The sequence below is a fragment of the Mustelus asterias genome, chromosome 11, assembly GCF_964213995.1.
Source record: "Mustelus asterias chromosome 11, sMusAst1.hap1.1, whole genome shotgun sequence".
NCBI lineage: Eukaryota > Metazoa > Chordata > Chondrichthyes > Carcharhiniformes > Triakidae > Mustelus > Mustelus asterias.
Window position 1 is genome coordinate 17,169,432 of NC_135811.1, and position 21,681 is coordinate 17,191,112.

At 41.1% G+C, this 21,681-nt stretch overlaps 2 protein-coding genes across 10 annotated transcripts in view; one reads left to right on the forward strand and one right to left on the reverse strand.

The window, feature by feature from the left end:
• The window catches only part of pdcd4b (programmed cell death 4b), a 56,685-nt gene extending 40,437 nt beyond the window's left edge, over positions 1 to 16,248 (forward strand). For 2 of the 9 annotated variants that reach the window (XM_078223213.1, XM_078223217.1), the window contains exons 9-12: positions 4,587 to 4,697; positions 5,735 to 5,874; positions 7,041 to 7,103; positions 7,716 to 7,752. In XM_078223213.1, coding sequence (XP_078079339.1) covers positions 4,587 to 4,697; positions 5,735 to 5,874; positions 7,041 to 7,089 — 300 coding nt within the window. In that variant the 3' untranslated portion in view covers positions 7,090 to 7,103; positions 7,716 to 7,752. Of the gene's footprint in view, positions 1 to 4,586; positions 4,698 to 5,734; positions 5,875 to 7,040; positions 7,753 to 12,554; positions 12,677 to 15,875 lie in introns of those variants that run through there. The other 7 variants (XM_078223210.1, XM_078223214.1, XR_013498972.1 and 4 more) reach the window with 6 other exon arrangements.
• On the reverse strand, positions 12,582 to 17,335 carry bbip1 (BBSome interacting protein 1). The gene is made up of 3 exons (XM_078223218.1): positions 17,289 to 17,335; positions 16,063 to 16,150; positions 12,582 to 12,878 (listed from the first exon to the last, which is right to left on the reverse strand). The coding sequence occupies exons 2-3, from the start codon at positions 16,118 to 16,120 to the stop codon at positions 12,724 to 12,726; spliced, it is 213 nt and encodes a 70-aa protein (XP_078079344.1). The 5' UTR covers positions 16,121 to 16,150; positions 17,289 to 17,335; the 3' UTR covers positions 12,582 to 12,723.
• Positions 17,336 to 21,681: the final 4,346 nt, after the last annotated feature.

The window sequence follows — 21,681 nt, forward strand, 5'->3', positions numbered from 1 at the left end:
GCAGCGGAATCCCCTGGGGAGTGGGGGCCCCGATGATGAGGTTGGTGCGGCGATGGGGAGGGGGTAGTCAGGTATTTGGGAATGTTGGGGAGTCCCCTGAAGATTTGGTCTGGGTTTGTACAATAATTACCCAGAAGTTAGATGTGGTTTTAATTCTTCTAACATTTCCTTGTTAACTATTGGTGCAACCCAATTGGAACCCTCCAAAGTTTGCAGTTTAAATTGCATTTTCAGATGGTTCCCAGAGCAGGACATTTGCCCTAGGAAAGCTTGCAGTTGGGTAATTGCCATGCAAACTGTACCTGTGAATGTCCGAGAGGGGGTACCCCAGCGCATGTTTGAGGTACCCTTTCCTTTTCCCCACCTCTTACTGCCTGCTTTGCAGCATGGCTTTGAGCCATTTCTACTACATTTAAATGAAAATCATTCAGTTTTGGTGATCTGTGCCCAGCAGTATTTCAATCGAAATACTGATCTGACACTGATTTGATGGAAAGAAAAGAAAACTGATAAGAGCATTGACTTTGAGTAATGCTTTCAGAAGAAGCTGTGCAATTTACAGCTCTTGCGTTTAAAGTACCTGTCAGCACAGAAAACTATTACTCACCTGCTAAACAATAGGGACTTGAACACCAAATTGCTCAGTGCAGTTGATAAAGAAAAGTGAATTTATAAAAATGGTTTTGGCAATTTTAGTTTGAGTGCTACAACAATCTATTTATGTCCATTACAAGCAATGACCATTCGAAGTCCCTATTGTTTAGCAGGTGAGTAATTGCACTCAACCTGCTACAGATTAACACGCCAACTGCAAGCTTGTCATCTTTCAGGTCCAGTGTAATGTTTGGAAGCTCCATTTTCTATGTGCTGCTATGTATTCAGTATAATAAAATAAATGGGGAATAAGTTGACCAATCTTCCAAAGGGTCTAAATGATCGCCTCATGTCACTCAAGATCCCATAGGCAGGCAAGAAGCAAGCTCCCATCATCAGCAGCACATATGCACCACAATAACCAATCCTGAAATCACTGAGGAGAAATTCTAAGGAGACCTCCATTCCTTCCCTGACTACAGTGACAAAGTCAGACAAGCCGATCATATTTGATGACTTTAATGTCAGGGTCAGCACTGATCACCAAACCTGTTATCGGCAAAAATGGCATTGGGAAGGGAAACAGCAGTGGCCTTCAATTCTGTGCTGAGCATGAGCTGCTTCTCTCCAAGCAGTCTTGCAGCTTCCAAACTGAAATAAGACGTCCTGGAAGCACCCTCGCTCCGGGCACTGGCATCTCATTGACTATGTCATTGTCAGGAAGAATGGTGGACAGGATGTAAGGGTGACTAAGACCGTAAGAGACACTGACTGCCAGATTGACCATAGACTTTGTCATCTTCAAAATGTGTCTGAACATTTAGCCAAAGCGATGCCTCAAGGGAAGAAGATCCCCAAGTGCCCGAACGTCTCCAGACTGAAGAGCGACGACATCCAACAGCAGCTCACTGATGTAGAGAAGCGGTTAAATGCCCTTCAGCCCCGTCAGACAACATCCTTGCAGGATAATGTATACAACACAACTTACGAGATACTTGGTCCCACCAAGCACAAGCAACAGGACTGGTTTGATGAGTATGACAGCGAAATCGAGAGGGGAGGAGCACAGAATGTACCACCTTGATGAAAAATACTAGTTGCACAGAGAATACCAAAATAAATTAACCAAAAAAACGGCTTAAAATAACATCCGCAGCACAGTCCAAGGCAGACCAGGTGAGTGGACAAGTGGTCGAGTCAAAAGACAGATGAAATACAAGCCTATGCTGAAAAAACTGACATGAACCATTTCTACGAATCTGTCAGGATGGTCTATGGTCCTCAACCAGCCAGCTCCTCTCAGCTACTGAGTGCTGATGGGACCTGATGGAAATCTCAGATCCTGGAAAGATGGGCTGAGCATTTCAATAACATCCTCAACGGACCATCCCAGATCAGTGATGAAGCTATAAATAAGCCCCAAGTCAACACCAATTTCGCTCTAGAGACTCTGCCCACACAGTTGCAAACGAGAGAAAGCTGTAGAGTAATTATTAAATGGCAAAGCCCCTGGAGCCGATCAAATTCAAATGGTGATCTATAAATATGGTGGCTTCGAAAGCTCACCCAGCTCTTCCAGTCCATGTGAATAAAGGGGTCCTCCCATAAGACTTTAAAGACACCTTCATTGTTCACTTCTGCAAAGACAACTTCCAGTCCTGTGACAATCACAGAGGAATATATCTCCTGTCTATTGCTGGAAAGATCCTTGCCAGAATCCAACTCAGTTGGTTCATTTGGATCTTGAGCAAGGTCTACTTCCGGAGAGCTAGTGTGATTTCATAAAACGTAGGGGAACCATCAACGTGATGTTTGCACAGCTTCTTCTGAAAGCATTACTCAAAGTCAATGCTCGAAGTGCCAAAAACAAAATGCTGACCGATACACCACCTTTGTCAACTTAACCAAAGCCTTCGGCACTGTCAGTCGTGAATGACTCTTGAAGATTGAGCAGGTTTGGGTGTCCAGACACACTCATTCAACTAGTTGGACAATTCAATGGTGGCATTTAAGCCCGTTTGCTTGTTGACAAGACTTTGGCCCCCTTCCCTGTCACCAATGGAGTGATGATGTGGAGATGCTACCAAATAAACCTGTTGGACTTTAACCTGGTGTTGTTAAAACTGTTACCAATGGAGTGAAACAGGACTGTGTACTGGCACCAGCCCTCTTCAGCATCATGTTCTTAGCCATGCTGACTGACTGCCTTCCAGGATGAAGACTCAGGCATAGACAGCAATTGCCAAATAGACGGCAAGCTGTTCAACTTGTCATGCCTCCAGGCCAATATCAAGGTCCTCATTGTTAGACTGTGAGACTTTGAATTTTCTGATGATTGGGCACTAAATTCTGCAAGTGAGATAGACATGCAGCACATTATGGATTTGTTCTTCACATCCTATTATAACTTTGGTCTCACCATCGCTCCAAAAAGCAGAAGTCAAGTTTCAACCTGTTCCAGGAAAGCTCTATTAAGAGCCGACTGTAAGAGTAAAGGACCAGAAGCTGACCGCTGTGGACAAGTTCACCTACCTAGGCAGCGCACACTCATGCTGTGTTCACATTGATGATGAGACCAATGCCAGAATCTTTATGTAGAGAAAAAGTGCAGCATGATCCAATTCCCACTTATCTTGGAGTGACCTTTTGACGAATGCCAAACGTAACTATCACCATCTCCAAAAGGCTGCTGAAAAGATCAAGAATGAGTGCCCATCATGCCCTATCCCCATAACCCCAAATATTTACCCTGCTAATCCCCCGAACCTACGGGACAATTTACTATGGTCAATCCACCTAACCTGCACTGCTTTGGATTGTGGGAGGGAAAACTGGAGCACCCGGAGAAAACTTGCGCAGACTCGGGGAGAACGTGCAAACTCCACACAGTTGCCCCAAGGCTGGAATCAAACCTGGGTCTCTAGAACTATGAGGCAGCAGTGCTAACCACTGTGCCGCCCTGGGTTTTGTGATTTTTAGTAAGAGTGAAACTCTGCATTCGTGTCATCATTCTGTGGAACTGACAGCAACTTCTGGTGTCCACACATGCACCGGGTGAATGGAGAAATCCAAAAACTGCAGGCACAGATTCCCTGATTTTCCACAGGTATACTGTTCAAACCCTTGGAAATCTTAAACCACTTGATTTGGCAGGAACTTCCACTTGTATTGTTAGCTTTGCTGTAAAAACCATGAAAGGGTTATGGCGAGGTACCATCCACCCTCTTGGTGGACGTAAAAGATCCCATTATTTCAAAGATCTTGTTGAATAAAGTAAACTGGTTTTTTAATGCCCTACTTAAGGCATGGTTACTGCTAGACAGCCTCTGGCCCTGAAAAATCATTTTGTATAATGTCAAATTTCCGCATTATGACAGAAGATAAATTTGTAACTTTTTTATTAAAGTCTTTTATATTGTGGCATCTACCTTGATTCCCATGCGTATGTCACATTCTTTATTTTTGCTCTTCTGTGTGAAGGATAGTCAGTGCTTTTAATTTCTGCTTTGCTGTGTAAGGTTGGCCTGCTTGATGATGATGCTGCTAGTTGCTGGAGATCTCCAATAGCTGAGGCCAGCATGGAATTATCATTTATCTCAATAAAAGGTGAAATCCATGCTCCAGCGATCTCTGAATGTTATGGGTCGCTTTCCTTGAAGTCTGCTGCAGGCCCTATCCCCTCTCTGACTGCAGAATCCAGGCATTTATCATGGAAAATTAGACCTCTTTGCTTTACAAGGGCATATGCATGTTCGCAGTATTCTCAGAACATTTTTGGGTGTTTTCAGAGATGCACAACTGCTTTTTCTTTGGTTTGGGGAGGCCTTTTGAATTTGAAACTAACTATGAGGTAATACATTACAATATTTAATTACAATAGCATAGTTTTAGAGCTTGTTTAGGAATGTCTAACAACAGCAAGTACAGTTTTTGAAGTTAAAATGTAGTAGGGTGTTATTTTTGATAGTGGTTTTCAAAATTTTTATGTTTAGGCTATCGTGATGGTTCTGGAAGCAACTGGGGAAGCTACCTTCAAAATGATACTGAAGCTACTTAAATCCTTGTGGGAATCCTCAATCATTACTGTGGACCAAATGAACAGAGTAAGTATGCCATCTGCTGAGCAACAGTGTCGCATGCATTTAAAGAATTTAAAATACTTGTGACCCACCACTCCAGCCTTAATAGGGTTAACTATTTGTGCTTTGGGCCTCAGAGGATTGATCTGGTTGTGGGAATCTCTTTAAAAGCTCTATACCCCACTTTGCAATATTTACTAATGATATTTAAGTCTCTAACATTGGTGCCTTTTTTGTTCGCAAAAATGAATGTGTGTGAAGGCAACTATGTCTGTGCACACTAACACTTGGTATTGAAAAATGCTGGTACTTAGCTGACGTATCAAAGCAGCTGACTTTCACCCTCTGCTGGAGTGAAACACTATCCCTTTCTGTAAAAGTAGGATTGAACTGTCTAGTTACACAAGCTGCCTGCTGTTTCTTTGTTATGAAACTTTGTTATAAACGTATGGTGAGCCAAGTAGGAAGAATATGCTTGGGAGAATGGGGGACGGAGTGGACAGAATGGGTAGAGATAAAGTGACTGATCACACTCAGTTATTCAGAGTTTATTGGCAGATGATCTTTGGATTATCTTTTCAAATTGTTTTCTGCCGTATGTCAAATGTCCCCCTAGTTTCCATACTGAGATGGCCAAACTTGTCTGATAAAATTTATTTTTTAAATAGAACATAGAACAGTACAGCACAGAACAGGCCCTTCGGCCCACGATGTTGTGCCGAGCTTTATCTGAAACCAAGATCAAGCTATCCCACTCCCTATCATCCTGGTGTGCTCCATGTGCCTATCCAATAACCGCTTAAATGTTCCTAAAGTGTCTGACTCCACTATCACTGCAGGCTGTCCATTCCACACCCCAACCACTCTCTGCGTAAAGAACCTACCTCTGATATCCTTCCTATATCTCCCACCACGAACCCTATAGTTATGCCCCCTTGTAATAGCTCCATCCACCCGAGGAAATAGTACAGCAAAAACACACACTGCTGCTTCCAAAAATCAAAATGGGCTGTTTGTGATTTCAAGTTCTTACTCTAAAGATTCCAACTTTTATATTGCAGGGTTTTGAGAGGGTGTACAAGGAAATTCCTGATATTCATTTAGATGTGCCACAGGCTTACACGGTGATGGAACAATTTGTGGAACAGTGCCACCAAATGGGGATCATAGTGAAACAGCTGAGGGATCTTTGTCCCTCCAGGTGAGTAACATTGTGCTTGATCACTCAACCAATTGGTTTGCTATTTTAAACTCAATCAAAACTTATGTTTCATATATTCCCTGTTGTGAATGAAACTGGTTTAATGAGTTCAAGGATAGACTCGGGTAACTAAATAGGAGTTAGTTCAAAAGGGTATTTGGTTGCACTCTTATACTATTCTTCCCTGTTTAAAAAATTTTGATCTGCATTTTTACAGCCCTTTTACAGTCAAACATCTAACCACCAGAGTAATATATATTGCAATGTTTCTTTCAGTATTCAGAGGTTCATGGTTGGGGCCAGGAAGGTTTCAGCTCTTTTCTATTTATTGTGAAATTGTAAGTGTATTTGTTTAAAGAACTTGTTTATATTTTTTCAAAACATAGTATTTATTTTGTCTCGCTTCCCATTCATCCATCATGTTCTGACGGTGTTCTCACTCAATTGTCAGGGCACACTGCAGCCACAGTACTTTCCTATCTACAGGGTGCAGTATTGCAACTTGCTGAGCAGCACTTTCCAAACCTGGGGCCTGTGCCTTGAAGGACAAAGGCAGCCATTGTGGGAGTATCTTCACCACTTAGATTGCTACAGTTCAGGAAGAAGGTCCGTCACTGTGTTCTCAAGGACACAAAGGATTGGGCAATAAATACTGTAAGAAGTTTAACAACACCAGGTTAAAGTCCAACAGGTTTATTTGGTAGCAAAGTGTGGCTTTTGCTACCAAATAAACCTGTTGGACTTTAACCTGGTGTTGTTAAACTTCTTACTGTGTTTACCCCAGTCCAACGCCGGCATCTCCACACAATAAATGCTGGCCAGCACTTGTGCCCTGAGAACAGTTTAAAATAAATAGCAATAAAATAAATAGCGATAAATATAGATAGTCCATATAGGTTATCTCTGCTTAAACCATGTATTTTTAGGAGCTAAACGTGTGAAGTGAATTTATTTAGATAAACTTAATTTTCCCCTGTTTGTACACGGGGAACAAAACACAGCATTAACCAGTTCAGTTCAAGCTTGTGCACAATCAGAAGAATTTTTAACAACCAGAAGTTGGTGCCTTGTGGGGAAGTACCTACCACAATTGCTATTGATTTAAGAATTATCTGTACCTGTATTAATAGCAGTGCTAATTTATTTTGTTTGCCTTCGTCTTTAAGGGGACGCAAACGCTTTGTGAGTGAAGGAGATGGCGGACGCTTCAAATGAGAAAGTTGTCAGAGGTGATAAAGCACAAGTTCCTGCAATTATTTTTGTTTTTTTTTTGTTTTTGTGCAGTCAACTTTTTGATTATAGCTTTTCAGTCCACATAGCTCTCATTACATGTGAGCACTGGGCATGGGTTAAACCTCATGAAATATTTTCGAGTGCATTTGCTACGAAAATAGAACCAAAAAGCACTTGATATGTGGGGTATAGATTTTCTCTTTTTCCAAGGGTGAAGAATTAACAGCAGTGCCACGCGCTTGTGGTCAATGAAAGTAAGCTACTTAAGGATATATGTAGGTAATCTGATCATTCCATAGTCTTGTACAAGCTTTACTGCCAAGCCTTTCTGAATACTATGGTCTTCAAAAAGGACTGGCTTAAATACTGAAATCTCTGAATGGGTTACACATGCTGTGTGTAATGGATCTCCTCTTGGCTGCTAATGCTAAAAATGCAATGCTTCAAGCAGTTTAAAAAAAAAAGCTGGACTCTACCTTTTTATTTCTGTACAGTTTCCAGCAGAATGTATAAACTGTCCAATTGATTTATGGTACAAATAACTTCAGGCATTAAACATTGATTTTGAAGATGGAATATGACAGTGGATGTACTTTCTTTCCTTACAGAGTATGAAAATCAAAATAAAGTTGGTTTTTAAAGTGACAGTTTTTTTTGTGTTTTTCCCCCCCCACCCACCACTATTTTGCAAATTATTCAGTTACAGACATGGGAAAATACCAGAACACGGTATGCACTCCATCTCCCTTGGTCCAAAACCAATATCTTAGTTAACAATGCACTAGCTACCTTGCTTAAGCCAGGAAAACATGTTAATGAGACCAGAATTGTTTAATCAAGGAAAACATTCATGATTTATTAATGGAAGAAAATAAAATCCTCTTTTTGAGATTTCTGAATAGAAAAGGGGAAGGTTTGAGGGTAAGTTTAGTTGTAATTGGTTTATAGAAATGATAGTTAGAATGTGGGGGAAAAATAAGCATATCTTTGCTGTTGGATGGCAGCTTGCATTATCCCCAATCCTTTCTGTCTGTTTTAAAACAAACAAGACCAGTGAGCCTAACATCGGTACTGGGAAGTTGCTAGAGTCCATTACCAAGGATTTCATCAGCATTTGAAAGGCAGTGGTATAATCAGACAAAGTCAGCAGGGATTTACAAAGGAGGAATCATGCTTGATGAATCTATTGGAAAACTTTGAGGATGTAACTAGTAGAGTTGACCGAGGAGAACCAGCAGATGTGGATCAATTAGAAGGCTTTCAGAAGGCTTCAACAAGGTCTCACATAAACTACTATGTAAAATTAAAGCAAATGGGATTGCAAGTAATGTCTTGGGATGGATAGAAAGCTGGTTAGCCAATAGGGAGCATAGAGTTGGCATACTGGGTCTTTTTCTGATTGGCAGTCAGTGACTAGTGAAGTTCCACAGGGATCTATGCAAGGACCCCAACTATTAAACATATATATATATTAATGATTTGGAAGAGGGAACTAAATGTATTATCTCCAAATCTGCAGATGATACAAAGTTGGGTGAGCTGTGAGGAGGATGCAGAGATGTTTCAGCGTGATTTGGACAGGCTGTGTATGTGCGCATATGCATGCCAGATGCAGTTAAATGTGAGGTTATCCACTTTGGTAGCAATAATAGGAAGACTGACTGTTATTTGAATGGATGTAAAGAGAGAGGTGGATACTCGATGACACCTTGGTGTCCTCGTGCATCAGTCACTGAAAGTAAGTGTGCAGGTACAGCAGGCAGTAAAGAAGGCAAATGGTATGTTGGCCTTCATAGCGAGAGGATTTGAGTATAGGAATAGGGATGTTTTGCTGCAATTGTATAGGGTGTTGGTGAGGCCACACCTGGAATATTGTGTGCAGTTTTGGTGTCTTTATCTGAGGAAGGATGTCCTTGCTATAGAGGAAGTACAGTGAAGGTTTACCAAGCTGATTCCTGGGATGGCAGGTCTGTCATGAGGAGAGACTAAGTCGATTGGGATTATATTCACTGGAGTTTAGAAGAGTGAGAGGGGATCCCACAGAAACTTGTAACATTCTAACAGAATTAGGGTAGAATCAGAAAAAATGTTCCCAATGGTGGGGGTATCCAGAACTAGGGATCATAGTTTTGAGGATGAGGTAAACCTTTTAAAACTGAGGTGAGGAGCAATTTCTTCACCTAGAGGGTGGTGAATGTGTGGGATTCACTACCACAGAAAATAGTTGAGGCCAAAACGTCTGATTTCAAGAAAAAAATAGATATAGCTCTTGGGGCTAAAAGGACCAAAGGATATGGGGGAAGGAGGAATCAGGATATTGAATCAAATCAAAATGAATGGCGGGGCAGGCTTGAAGGGCCAAATGGCCTACTCCCACTTTTAGTTTCTACATTTCTAAGCAAACATTTAACCAAAAACTGAAATGGGGACATGCTTGGAGTCATTTGAACAGACCATTGGGTTTGTGACTTTTGACTGCCTTTGGTAAGCATTGTTACTTTACTAGCTTTAAAACTTGATGAATGATTGGTATATAAAACATGGCTCAATACATTTTATTAAATTGTATCTTTAAAAACTCCATGAAGAAAAATTGTATCCCCTGAATATTTGATGGACTGATTAGCGCATATGCATGCCAGAAGCTGAAAACAGGGCGTCTTAATATTCTGAAGTCCACCTTTAAGCATAATTTTTAAGATCATTGGGGCACATTGATTCATATACTGTTCAACTCCTAAAATGGAACAGTACATTAAAAAATACAGCTTTATAAAAAGAGTGGACATTTAAATAATGAAAATGACAGGATACTGAACTTGGTTAGACTTTTGATAAGATGAAGTTGAAGGCTATAACTGTTGACCTAGAAAGATTATTTATGACTAGTCGTAATTAGTGTTACAGTGCAAGAAAACTAGCATACATGCAAGGCATCCTTGGAGTACCGCAATAGGTTCAACAAATTTTAAGATGCAAGATAAACAGTTCCAACACCCCATAAAGTCTCCCAGAAATTATTTAGATTTCCATCTATTGGGCTCTGAGTTCCTTGGATATTGGAGATTTTACTGTTTAAAGAAACTAAAGCAATTGGCATGTTATACCAAAAGGACTAAATATTCCCACAAGGAAGCTACTTATTTTGCCTGATATTAAGTTTCTAAAGCATAAAGGAGTGGATTGGCTTATGATTTTTATTTATTTAGTGAAAGTGAAATCCCTAAGCCAGTTTCTTCCGGTCCTGCTGTGTTGTGTGGATGGCCTTCTGCTGAGTCTCTGGATTAAGTTTAAGGTTTAAGTTTTATTAGTGTCACAAGTAGGCTAACATTAACACTGCAATGAAGTCACTGTGAAAATCCCTTAGTTGCCACACTCCACTTCAGGTACACTGAAGGAGAATTTAGCATAGCCAATGCACTTAACCAGCACGTCTTTCATACTGTGGGAGGAAACAGAGCACCCAGAGGAAACCCGCGCAGACACGGAGAAAGTGCAGACTCCACACAGCGAACCAAGCTGAGAATCGAGCAGCAGTGCTAACCACTGTGCCACCCTACACTTCTGTGATGTGATGCATAGTTTGATCTCTTCTACAAGCACATAGGGGTATGATACAGGCTTCCAAGCATGCATGAAAATGGTGGGGAAGGTGTTGATAAGAGAAACAATATTCAGAGTTAAAACACTTCTATTTCCAACTTGATTTTAAGAGGAGAAAAGGTGGTTTTGGAGATATTTCTTCCCAAATGTAGAACTTTTTTTTGAAACAACCCACCCAAGTTCCCAGGTCTCCAACAAAATTCTCTTGACTCTAACTTCAAATTAAATTTAAAGCCAAGAACTTGTGTATATAATCATTGCATCTCTGCTTCACGTTCAACACATTACGTTATGGGGTTGTTGTACCTGTTAATTCTCATACTTTCAACCAGTTTACTTACTCCAAGGTTTTACCCCGGTGCCCTTATTTGCAAGATGGACAAAGGACAAACACAAGTAAACGTTCAACAAGTTTATTAATAACACTATTAACCCTTAAATTACCCACATAAACAAGAGAATACCCCAGCAGATTCAAGTATACTACCCGTAAAGATGGCTTGGTTGAACTGCAGGTCCGATTCTCTGAGTCCCTCTGGTCCGTCGTCACGAAGGTGAGTCTCGATGGCCGCTTCTTCCTTCCTTCCTTCTCTGGTCAGTCTTCTGAATGGTCACGGCTGTCTCCCGTCGAGTCTTTGCTCCTGTGTGACTCGAAGTGTGTCCCTTTATCCCCCAGCCTGCTTGCCTTTCCAGAAACTTCTCTGGCTTCTGGCCAATGAGGTCCCAGGAAGGGGGTTCCAATACCCAGTGGGTTTCTTGATGTCTGCCTGACAGGACACCAGGGTCCGCCCCCCAGGTGTCCATCTCCATGTTGTTGAACTTGTTATCAGATAAGGTATCTACAGGAACTCTCAGTGACAGAAAGTCTGGCTCGATCTGCGCTTCTAACAATAGGCCGAAGCATTTCAGTGAGGTGCCATGATCTCCTGCTGAGTCTCAAGTAGAGTGTAACGACCTTTGATGGGTGGTTGATGGGTCAGGCCCAGACACGTTTGTGTATTGTACAATTGGCCTGCCTGAGGTGTGACTGTGTTTGATTTCAATGTGCCCAATTCTTTAATTTAGGATATCCAATTTTATCAGCCTTAAAACTAGGCCCTGTTTATATCACCACAGGGTTGTGTCGGCAATTGGTGCATAACAAGATCCCACCGCTATCATTTGGATAAATGTGTTGTTAATCTGTTGTGTTGTTGGTTATATTACTTGGAGAACTCCTTGGTTTTCTTTGACAATACAATGTTCATCTAAACCATCACAACAGGCAGTGGTATCTTGTGCATATGGCAGCATATCTGCCATTGCAACACTCCAATCAGTTTGGCTTGTATGCTGCAGTCCTAAAGAAGTGTGAATCCCATAACCTACTGACCCACTGAAGCAACAGAGCTATACCATTTGGAATCTGTGAAAGCTGTGGAACTTGAATTCTATTGCGTCATTCTTTAACAGATGATAGCAAACAACAGTACAATGAATAATTCAACTTTAATTTGAAAGCAAACTTCATAACACTTCCCTCAATTCTGATGTTGCTTGAATGACGTTACACGGCAGGTGCTGCTTCCACTATGCCAATATTAATGTCTTCCTAGTGAGGTCTGAGAGGAACAGATATGACCAACTGCATTGTGACAGTGAGGTTTGAATTTGTGTGTATTTCCATGCCCCACCCAAAAAAAACATAATGTTGACCATTTAACTAATGCCATGTGTGATATAAAAGTCCCCTTAAAATTAATTTGCTGACTTATGTACATGGTATAAGTGGTATGTGAGCTTGCAGGACTGCTTTCTTCAAAATTGGTGTGAATGACAAACTAGACAATACATTTCTATTTTAGATTAAGAATACAACTGAACCCAAAATGGAAGTTAAAACGAGCGTTACAAAACGTCAGCTTGAAGTTCGCAAAACTGATATTGTTGATGGAACAGTCCCATTACAACTTGGAATGTAATTGTGGCAAGTTTTGTGGATACAACCAATCCAGCGCGATTAGGGAAATTATCTTAGTTTTGTTCTTTCTGTGCTAATTCCTGTTGCCGAACAGTCTCTTGTGCTTCCCTCTGCATTTTCTCCATCTTCTCCAGTGTTACTGATTTAAGCGGCAGGAGTTTTGGTTTGCAAAGCACCATAGCAGGAACATCCTCGAAGGAAAGTTGACCTAGTGTATATGAATACTGGATTAAAATAAACTCGCAATATTAACTGCATAATAATCAGGAATTTGCTTCTCTATGACATGGTGGCCGGCACTGTTGCCTCACAGCTCCAGGGATCCAGGTTCGATTCCTGTCACTGTGTGGAGTTTGCACATTCTCCCTGTGTCTGCGTGGGTTTCCTCCGGGTGCTCCAGTTTCCTCCCACAGTCCACAGATGTGCAGGTTACGTGGATTGGCCATGCTAAATTGCCTCTTAGTGTCCTGGGATGTATACATTATAGGGATTAGCGGGGCAAATATGTGGGGTTACGGGGATGGGGTCTGGGTGGGATGGTTGTCGGTTCAGACTCGATGGGCCAAATGGCCTCCTAGAGTCTCTATGATTCTATGATCTTTGTTTCTCTCTCCCCTCCCCTTTTTCTCTTTTGAAAATGATTATTTCAGAGCATTAATGCTCATTGTTGGATCTTGATCGATTGCATGACTCCTGGTTGTTTTGTCTTCCCAGGCCCAGGAGTGTAGCATACCTACTTCTGATTTGGCTGGGATTCAACTAACACCACAAATTAGGAACTTCCCTAGTCTGTATGCACGCCAGGTATTGCACTTGCTTCCTGAAGTACCAGGTCGAAACACTGCTATTAATAATAAAGGCTACTTAGATCCAGGAAATTTTTAAATTTTATTTTATACTTTTCCAATTCAATCAAATCAAATCCAATTCAGAGTCTCAACAAGTTGAGACATTTCAGATCCAGGCTGACAAGACAGGGCGAGTGACTAAAATCACCCTGTCCTGGGCCTGATCTACATGAGCCAAGCTGATTGGAGAAGGGGGAGGTTCCTCCTCCAGGACTTGAGCTCATTTGCATTACTTAGATCCAGGAAATGTTCTGATCATGTTCTTTATATTTATTGTTTTTCAAAGATCCATTAATTCTAGTAGTACATGCAGCCTCTTGTGCACATTAAGGAAAACAGACTATTGTTCCAAAAGTAATGTTTAAATTTTATGCTTGATTAATTTGACATCCACTTTACTGAAGTGTCTGATTTACTGGCCTGTGAGTTTAAAAAGACCAATGATTATAAATGCACACATTTTATTGATCTCTGTGATACCTGCCAGTACAAGTCCTTGCAGAAGCCACAGTAGTATTCTAAATCCAGATCACAAATGCTCAGTCCTAGTTGTAGAATGTGCAGATCTCTGAATAGCTGTACTTAGAATCCCCTACATTGTCGGAGGAGGCCATTCAGTCCACCGAGCGTGCACCAACAACAATCCCACTCTGGGCCTATCCCAGTAAGTCCACGTATTTACCTGGACACCAAGGGGCAATTTAGCAGAGCCAATCAATCTAACCCGCATATCTTTGGACTGTGGGAGAAAACCCACACAGACATGGGGAGAACATGCTAACTCCCCCCCCCCCCCCCCCCCCCCCCACACACACACACACACACACACACAGTAACCTGAGGCAGGAATTGTACCCGGGTCCCTGGCACTGTGAGGCAGTAGTGCTAACCACTGTGCCACACCTTAAAACTATAAACCACAATATTTGTTGCTGAACTCCTTGTGCCAGTGCTTATTGTCTCGAGTTTCTTTTTGTCTTTAAATTTCAATTTATGTTACACCTATCGCTTTGTTCAGGTGCAAAAAATAAAAAGCTTTCAGAACAAACCTATAAAATCATTAATTTACTCCTTTACTTGGTTCTAACATACTGTATTTAAAAAAACAAGTTAATTAAATTTCAGCTGTTCCTTTCTACAACTGTTTATGTTGTATCAGCAATTCCCTGGTAGTTGTGTTTTACATATATGTGGTACTAAACATATTATCTTAGTATATGTCAGAAATTAAACTTAGACCTGCACAGGGGGGATTGGACAGTTCCCATCAAATATTGGGGTCAACAGCCAAATCAAACTGTTCTCCATCTCGTTTTCACCATCTGCGTGTCTCTTTCATCCCTTTTGAGAACATTGTGGAGTTTTCAGCGATTACCAGAAACAACACTGGTAAGAGGCAGAGCTATTTATGCAGAGATACACACTGAATAAGTAATATATGTACAGTGCTTCACTTATTCACCAGGGCCAGATAACGTTTGTATTTCCACTGTGTTAACCTAAGTTAGCTATTAGCTTCCTTTACTCCAGCTCTCTTGAGACCTACATCAGAACATTGTCTACCTTTGCGAATTCCTCCACCACCTGCACAATTATGATGTCCTCTGACTGACACTGATAAACTCTCTGTAATTCAACATTCATTTGTCTGCACTTTTATGGGTAAAAGCTGGGTCAACAGTGCACCAGCTTATTTTACACAAGACCTTTGGAACCAACAGATAAGCAAAAGATTTTTATACTACCACTGAAAGAACTGTGCCAATTGATTGGGCCACCCAGTGCATCATCTAAATTCTAAATACATGTAAATATCAGGAATGGAATATCATATAATCGTTTCAAATTATATAAAACAGATGTCACAGCAACACAAATGACAAAAACACATTTGTTAAAAGGTCCTGACTTTTTGAATGTTTCTGGACACCATCCAAGAGTTTCTGAAAATCCTTTGGGCAGTTGCTGTCTCATGTTTTCAGTACAGTTGGTGTAAACTGCCAGAAATGTTGTTATTTCTGACACTGGTGCCAGGTAACCACCCAGCCCTCGGTAAATATGATTTGGTTTCCTAGGAGTGGATTCAACATATTCCATGATCCCATATCTGACCAGGCAATGCTATTATGTATATTATGTATATGAGTAAATAGCTCCTCTGTAGAAACTAAAAAGTTTTCTCAAGTACAGTTTGTATTCAGACAAAACATCCTGGAAACACTCGACATCTATGGACAGAGAATCAATACTTAATATTTCAGGTCGATTCTGATGCAAGATCATTGATCTGAAATATTAACTCAGTTCATGCAGCATTTGTGGAGATGTGTTTTCAACATTATCTGTTTTTATTTCAGATTTCCATCCTCCAGAATATCTTACTTCTCTATTAAGATAGGCTCATCTGACTTGCTTAAAAAATGCCTTTCAGAGTTCTTGATCTTGGGAAGATGACACAAGGCGTCAACAAAGCAGAATATATTCAGATTGTGGCAAATGGCATCAAATCGGAACAGCTAAACACTGAATTAAACAAAAACACACCTTGTTTAGGAAGGACCTCACGAAACATGGACTTTACCTCCGGCATTTTTAATCTCATTCAAATTGTACCTGCAATGTATTGAGTATCCTGCAAATAAAACAAGTAATTGTTATTATTGTGGATTTTTGTTAAGTCATTTATTGACTTAACCTGAACAAATAAATTTGGTAATGCTTTACAATTTCATTACAAATGTTAAAATGTTGTAACCAGTGCAGTCACTCATATTGCAATGAAATCACTCAGGTTCGTAAAGAGATCAAAAACAGTTACGCAAAAGTATAGAGGTACTGGCCAAAGAAGTAGATTTAAAGGACACTTCTTCAAAAGATATTTGCTAAGGTGGGGAGGGAGGCAGAGTGCATTCATGAGGCCCAGAGGAGGTGAACAGAGTACCAAGGGGGCTGTTCCATTGTATTTTGAATGAGACTGTAAATAAAAGGCCTCATATGCCCCCTCAAGTGGGTGTAAAAATCCCCTGGTATCATTTTAAAGACCAGCAGAATCCTCTGCAGTGTCTTGGGCAATATTTATCCCTCAATCAACATCACAAAATATCCAGTTTCTACAGAGGAGCTATCCAGTTATTAGCACATTGAGGCAGCCGGGTTTAATCTTCCAATCCAGAAGATGGCACCTTCAACATTGCAGGACTCTCAGTGGTGCACTAGAAAACAAACTAACAGTGAAAGTTTTAGGCTTTTATCTTTACTTTTCCAAAACAAACCTATTATGAGTCAAATACATGTAATGAATGCTAACACTAGCTCTATGTTGCAGGAGGTGAGACTAGTCCCTGGGGATGGAGGGGGTGATGTACCTCTATCTGTGTGTTACAGCAGGACACTAGTCCCTGGGGATGGAGGGGGTGATGTACCTCTATCTGTGTGTTACAGCAGGACACTAGTCCCTGGGGATGGAGGGGGTGATGTACCTCTATCTGTGTGTTACAGCAGGACACTAGTCCCTGAGAAGGGGGCGGGGCCACCCTAAGAGACGCTGATTGGTCCCTAGAAAGGGGGCGGGGTCACGCTGGTTGGAGCTGATTGGTCCCTCGGAAGTAGGCGGGGTCTGGTGCTGTGATTGACAGCAATCCGTTCCCATAACAGCAACGCAAACTCCAGCCGCCCCTGAGCCGAAAGCAGCGCTGGGTGTTCGCAACCCCGGTACCTCCCTCCCTCCTTCCGTCCGCCCCGCAGGGTAACACTCAGCGGCACAGACTAACCGGACAGTCTGCCGTCAGTCCGCGGCCTCATTCGCAGCAGACGCACGCACCTGCGTAAACAGTGACCTCATCGCGCTGCTGTCGTCATGCGTCCGCTAACGTCATCCGCTGAGCACAAGCCCCGCCCCTGGGGGAGCTGTTGGTAATCCATTACTCTGTGGCTGCAACTGCGTCCTAGGAGGATGCAGCCAGGGCCCTGATCAGCATTGCAAATGAAAGGTTTGCTCGTGCTGACCCCAGTCTACCTTTCCCTTTCAAAAACTCAATGTGCTGTGCATTCCCAAGCTTTATTGTTATCCTGCCTTCACTTTATCCTGGGTTGCCAACTCTCTATGAGTGAATCTCCAAGAATTTAAGATTAAATCTCCAGGACCCTGCTGCCAGCTACCAAGGGGAGAATAATCATCAGGATTATGAAGAATTGAGTCTTTTTTAATGTTCTAAACACTTGATTACTCGTTGCAATGGGGAATAAAGCTGCATGTAGCAGTCAGCACCATTCAGTTCGCCAATGACCAATGTATTCATTTTCCAATTGGTGTGGGAAGTTTTCTTTTATTAGTGTCGCAAGTAGGCTTACGTTAACATTACCTGTTTGGGTACACTGAGAGAGAATTTAGCATGGCCATCGAACCTAACCAACAAGTCTTTTGGACTGTGGGAGGAAACCGGAGCACCTGAAGGAAACCCACGCAGGCACGGCGAGAATGTGCAGACTCCGCACAAACAGTGACTCAAGCCAGGAATCAAACCCACATCCCTGGCTCTGTGAGGCAGCAGTGCTAACCACTGTGCCATCCTTAAATCATTAAATTAAATTGATTTGATGGACCATCTTCACTTCTTTATCCAGGGTTGCCAACTCTCCAGGAGTGAACCTCCAGGAATTTAAGATTAAATCTCAAGGACCCTTGTTGCAAGCTATCCAGGGGGGGAAATCATCAGGATGTCAAGTGTTGTGTCTTTTTTTTAATATTCTAAACACTTGCTGAGACAGAGTACAGGAATGAGATAGAGAATCTGGTGAACTGGTGTGGCAAGAATAATCTCTCCTTCAATGTCAACAAAATGAAGGAGATTGTCATCGACTTCAGGAAGCGTAAAGGAGAACATGCTCCTGTTTACATAGATGGGGACGAAATGCAAAAAGTCGAGAGCTTCAGGTTTTTAGGTCTCCAGATCACCAACAACCTGTCCTGATCCACCCATGCCGACACTATAGTTAAGAAAGCCCACCAATGCCTCTACTTTCTCAGAAGACTAAGGAAATTTGGCACGTCAGCTACGACTCTCACCAACTTTTACAGATGGACCATAGAAAGCATTCTTTCTGGTTGTATCACAGCTTGGTATGGCTCCTGCTCTGCCCAAGACCACAAGAAAAGGTCGTGAATGTAGCCCAAACCATCATGCAATCCAGCCTCCCATCCATTGACTCTGTCTACACTTCCCACTGCCTCAACAAAGCAGCCAGCATAATTAAGGACCCCACACACCCCAGACATTCTCTCTTCCACCTTCTTCCTTCGGGAAAAAGATACAAAAGTCTGAGGTCACGCACCAACCGACTCAAGAACAGCTTCTTCCCTGCTCTACAGACTTTTGAATGGATTTATCCTGCATTAAGTTGATCTTTCTCTACACCCTATCTATGACTGTAACACTACATTCGGCACTCTCTCGTTTCCTTCTCTATGAATGGTATATTTTGCCTGTACAGCGCGCAAGGAACAATACTTTTCACTTTATGTTAATACATGTGACAATAATGAATCAAATCAAAATCAAATTGATTACTAATTGCAATGGGGAATGAGGCTGCTTGTAACAGTCAAGAACCATTCAGTCTGGTAATGAACAATCTATTCATTTTCCAATTGGTGTGGGAAGGCAGGGTGCTACAAGTATGGTCAATTAATGAACATAGAAACATTAGTGGGCCATTCAGTTCCTTGAACATATTCCCACCATTCAGTAAGATCATGGCTGATCCACACCTCAACCATTTACTGCCTTGGTGCCCTTGTCTAGCAAAAATCTACCAATCTCTGGTTTAAAATGATTAAATCTGGCAGGAGTGTTGGCATGGGGTGATTAGAGGCAGAAGGTCATGTGATGAATATGTCAGAACTAGAGCTTTTTTTTCCTCCTTGTTAGTCTTGTTTTATTTTAGTCTTGTTCTGATGCAGATTGGCAACATTACAACCAATCAAGCCCTTACTGAGGGAAAACAATAAAGAACTTGGAATAGCGCTATTTTATAAAATAAATGTAATCTATTTTTGTTATACATATCAACTGCATTCCTGTTTCACTTTTGCATTAATACCATCAGCTACTTTGGGTGAGAGGAAGGTTTTGTGGTGGCCTCAGTTAGCCTTTGGGATTTATCCTGTTGACTGTAAGCTTTATTCAGTTCTCATAACTGGAGGTTTCCATTCAAGTTTTTGGGAAGACAACATTTTCTCCAAGAGATTAAGCAGGCGTAGTGTGGCAAACTATTTGCACCTGGTACGTGAAATATGAGCCAAGAAGCCTTTTCAAATTTCATGAAATAAAAACAAAAATATTGGGAATTCTCAGCCAGTCAGGCAGCGTCTGTGGAGAGAAACAAAGCTAAACTTCCAGATCAAGATGATCATCCATTGGAATTTTGCTTTTGTTTTCAGGTTTCATATTTTGTTACATGTGTAATGTTAGGAATATGTCCTCATTCTGTCACATTTTCCCAAAAAGTTGTATCATCTATTAATTTTGAATCTTTGCCCTTCCTTTGAATGATGCCACAATCCAGGAACTCGGAAGGAATAAATAAGTTCCTGATAACATGCTAATAATTTATTTCCAACATAACCAAACAGATCTGTGGTGATTTGAGGCCTTAAAACATGGTAGAGGCAACTTTCAACTTTTCTTACTATGATAACCTCCACAAGGTCCATGCGGAATCACTGATGGATCGCCCTCTGGGGCTCGTTGAGTGTGAGTTCCCCTGGTAACAGGCAATGGCCTGCCCAGTTGGGACACAGGACCTGAGCTTTTTATGAGGCAGGCCCAGGCCTGGGCCTGCTGAACTGTAGCTCCAAGCAGGGACTAATGTGTGCACATCAGGGTAGTGGTTTTACTTTGCTTTCTACAATAAACTATGTTCCTTTCCAGTCGGATTTCCTGAGCCATTACATTTACATTAAGGTTCAGCATATAAATCCTTTATTCAGCTGCAGCAGATGGCTGCTTACCTTGCTGATTACAAACTCTAAAATACAGTTACATGAGTGGAAGGTACCTAACATATCCTGGAAGCAATTTCAAGAAATGTCTAAATCACTTGAAGAGAGGAAAGTAATAAAGCTTCATCTGTCAATCAACCAAAAGGCAGAATTTGCAAGAAAAAACTACAATCAATTTTCATACACATTTAGCTTAATATGCTTGGCTTGGACTTTCTGTAGATAGAACACTCACATTACAAATAAGCATTGATGTTACATCTCAGAGTAGGGTACACAAGAATGTGTGGATTTGTAAATGAAGTATCAAATAGCAAGGTGGTAAAATTGTACAATTCTGGATCTTCAAGTGTCTAATTTGCACTTCCTTTAAAAATAATGAACTTTCTAACTTAAAATGGAAAAATTTTGTGCATTAATTCTATTAAACCCTCAATGGCTTAATATAAATTAACTGTTAAAAGTCTAAAAATTATGTGTGTCCCACAGTGAAGCGTAATAAAGGTTGCATTATATGAACTCAGTCTGTAACACAAAGAGATAAACTGCAATGCAGGTGTAAGCGAACAAGAAATATAATTAATTTAGTTTAATGATTGTTACAATGTACACGACAGGAAGATGCAAATATATCAGATGAATAAGAACATAGCCTTCACTCTAACTGGAGAAATATTGAAACAGAGGAACTAGCTGTTGCTGGATGGGAATTTCCTAGCAAGCCCCTTTTTCCCTCATTCTTCCAACTGGAAAAAATGTACCCTGCAAATGGCTGAAAGCACAAGTTAAATAACGAAGCAACAAGGCCAGTCAGGGTATCTAGGATCTTGGTGAGTAAAAGAATGAACAGTCCGCGACCTGTGAAATTTAAAGATTCGAAAAGGAAGAAAGGGATAAATCCCAAGGAGTCAAATCGGGTACAAAAAGAGTAATGAAGAGAGAAAAAGAAAGATTGGATAATAAGAGAGAAAAGAGACAGGAATGAAAAGTAAGTAAAATTTAACAAAAACTATAATTTAACTTTTTGAACTCTTGAAGAACAATTTACTCATTACCTAAATGAGATTTCACAGTTTTATTGTTCCCATTCTGGCCTGAAGATGATATTGAATGGCATTAAAGGATTATCCATCTTGTCATTAAAGTGTCCTTATACTCTTAAG

Bases quoted from the DNA above. Each gene is read 5' to 3' on its own strand.
- bbip1 (XM_078223218.1), bottom strand. From the start codon at position 16,120: ATGAGATTAAAAATGCCGGAGGTAAAGTCCATGTTTCGTGAGGTCCTT. The intron at 12,879-16,062 runs GTGTGTTTTTGT...CATATACACTAG, and splicing joins TGAGGTCCTTCCTAAACAAG to GTCAACTTTCCTTCGAGGAT.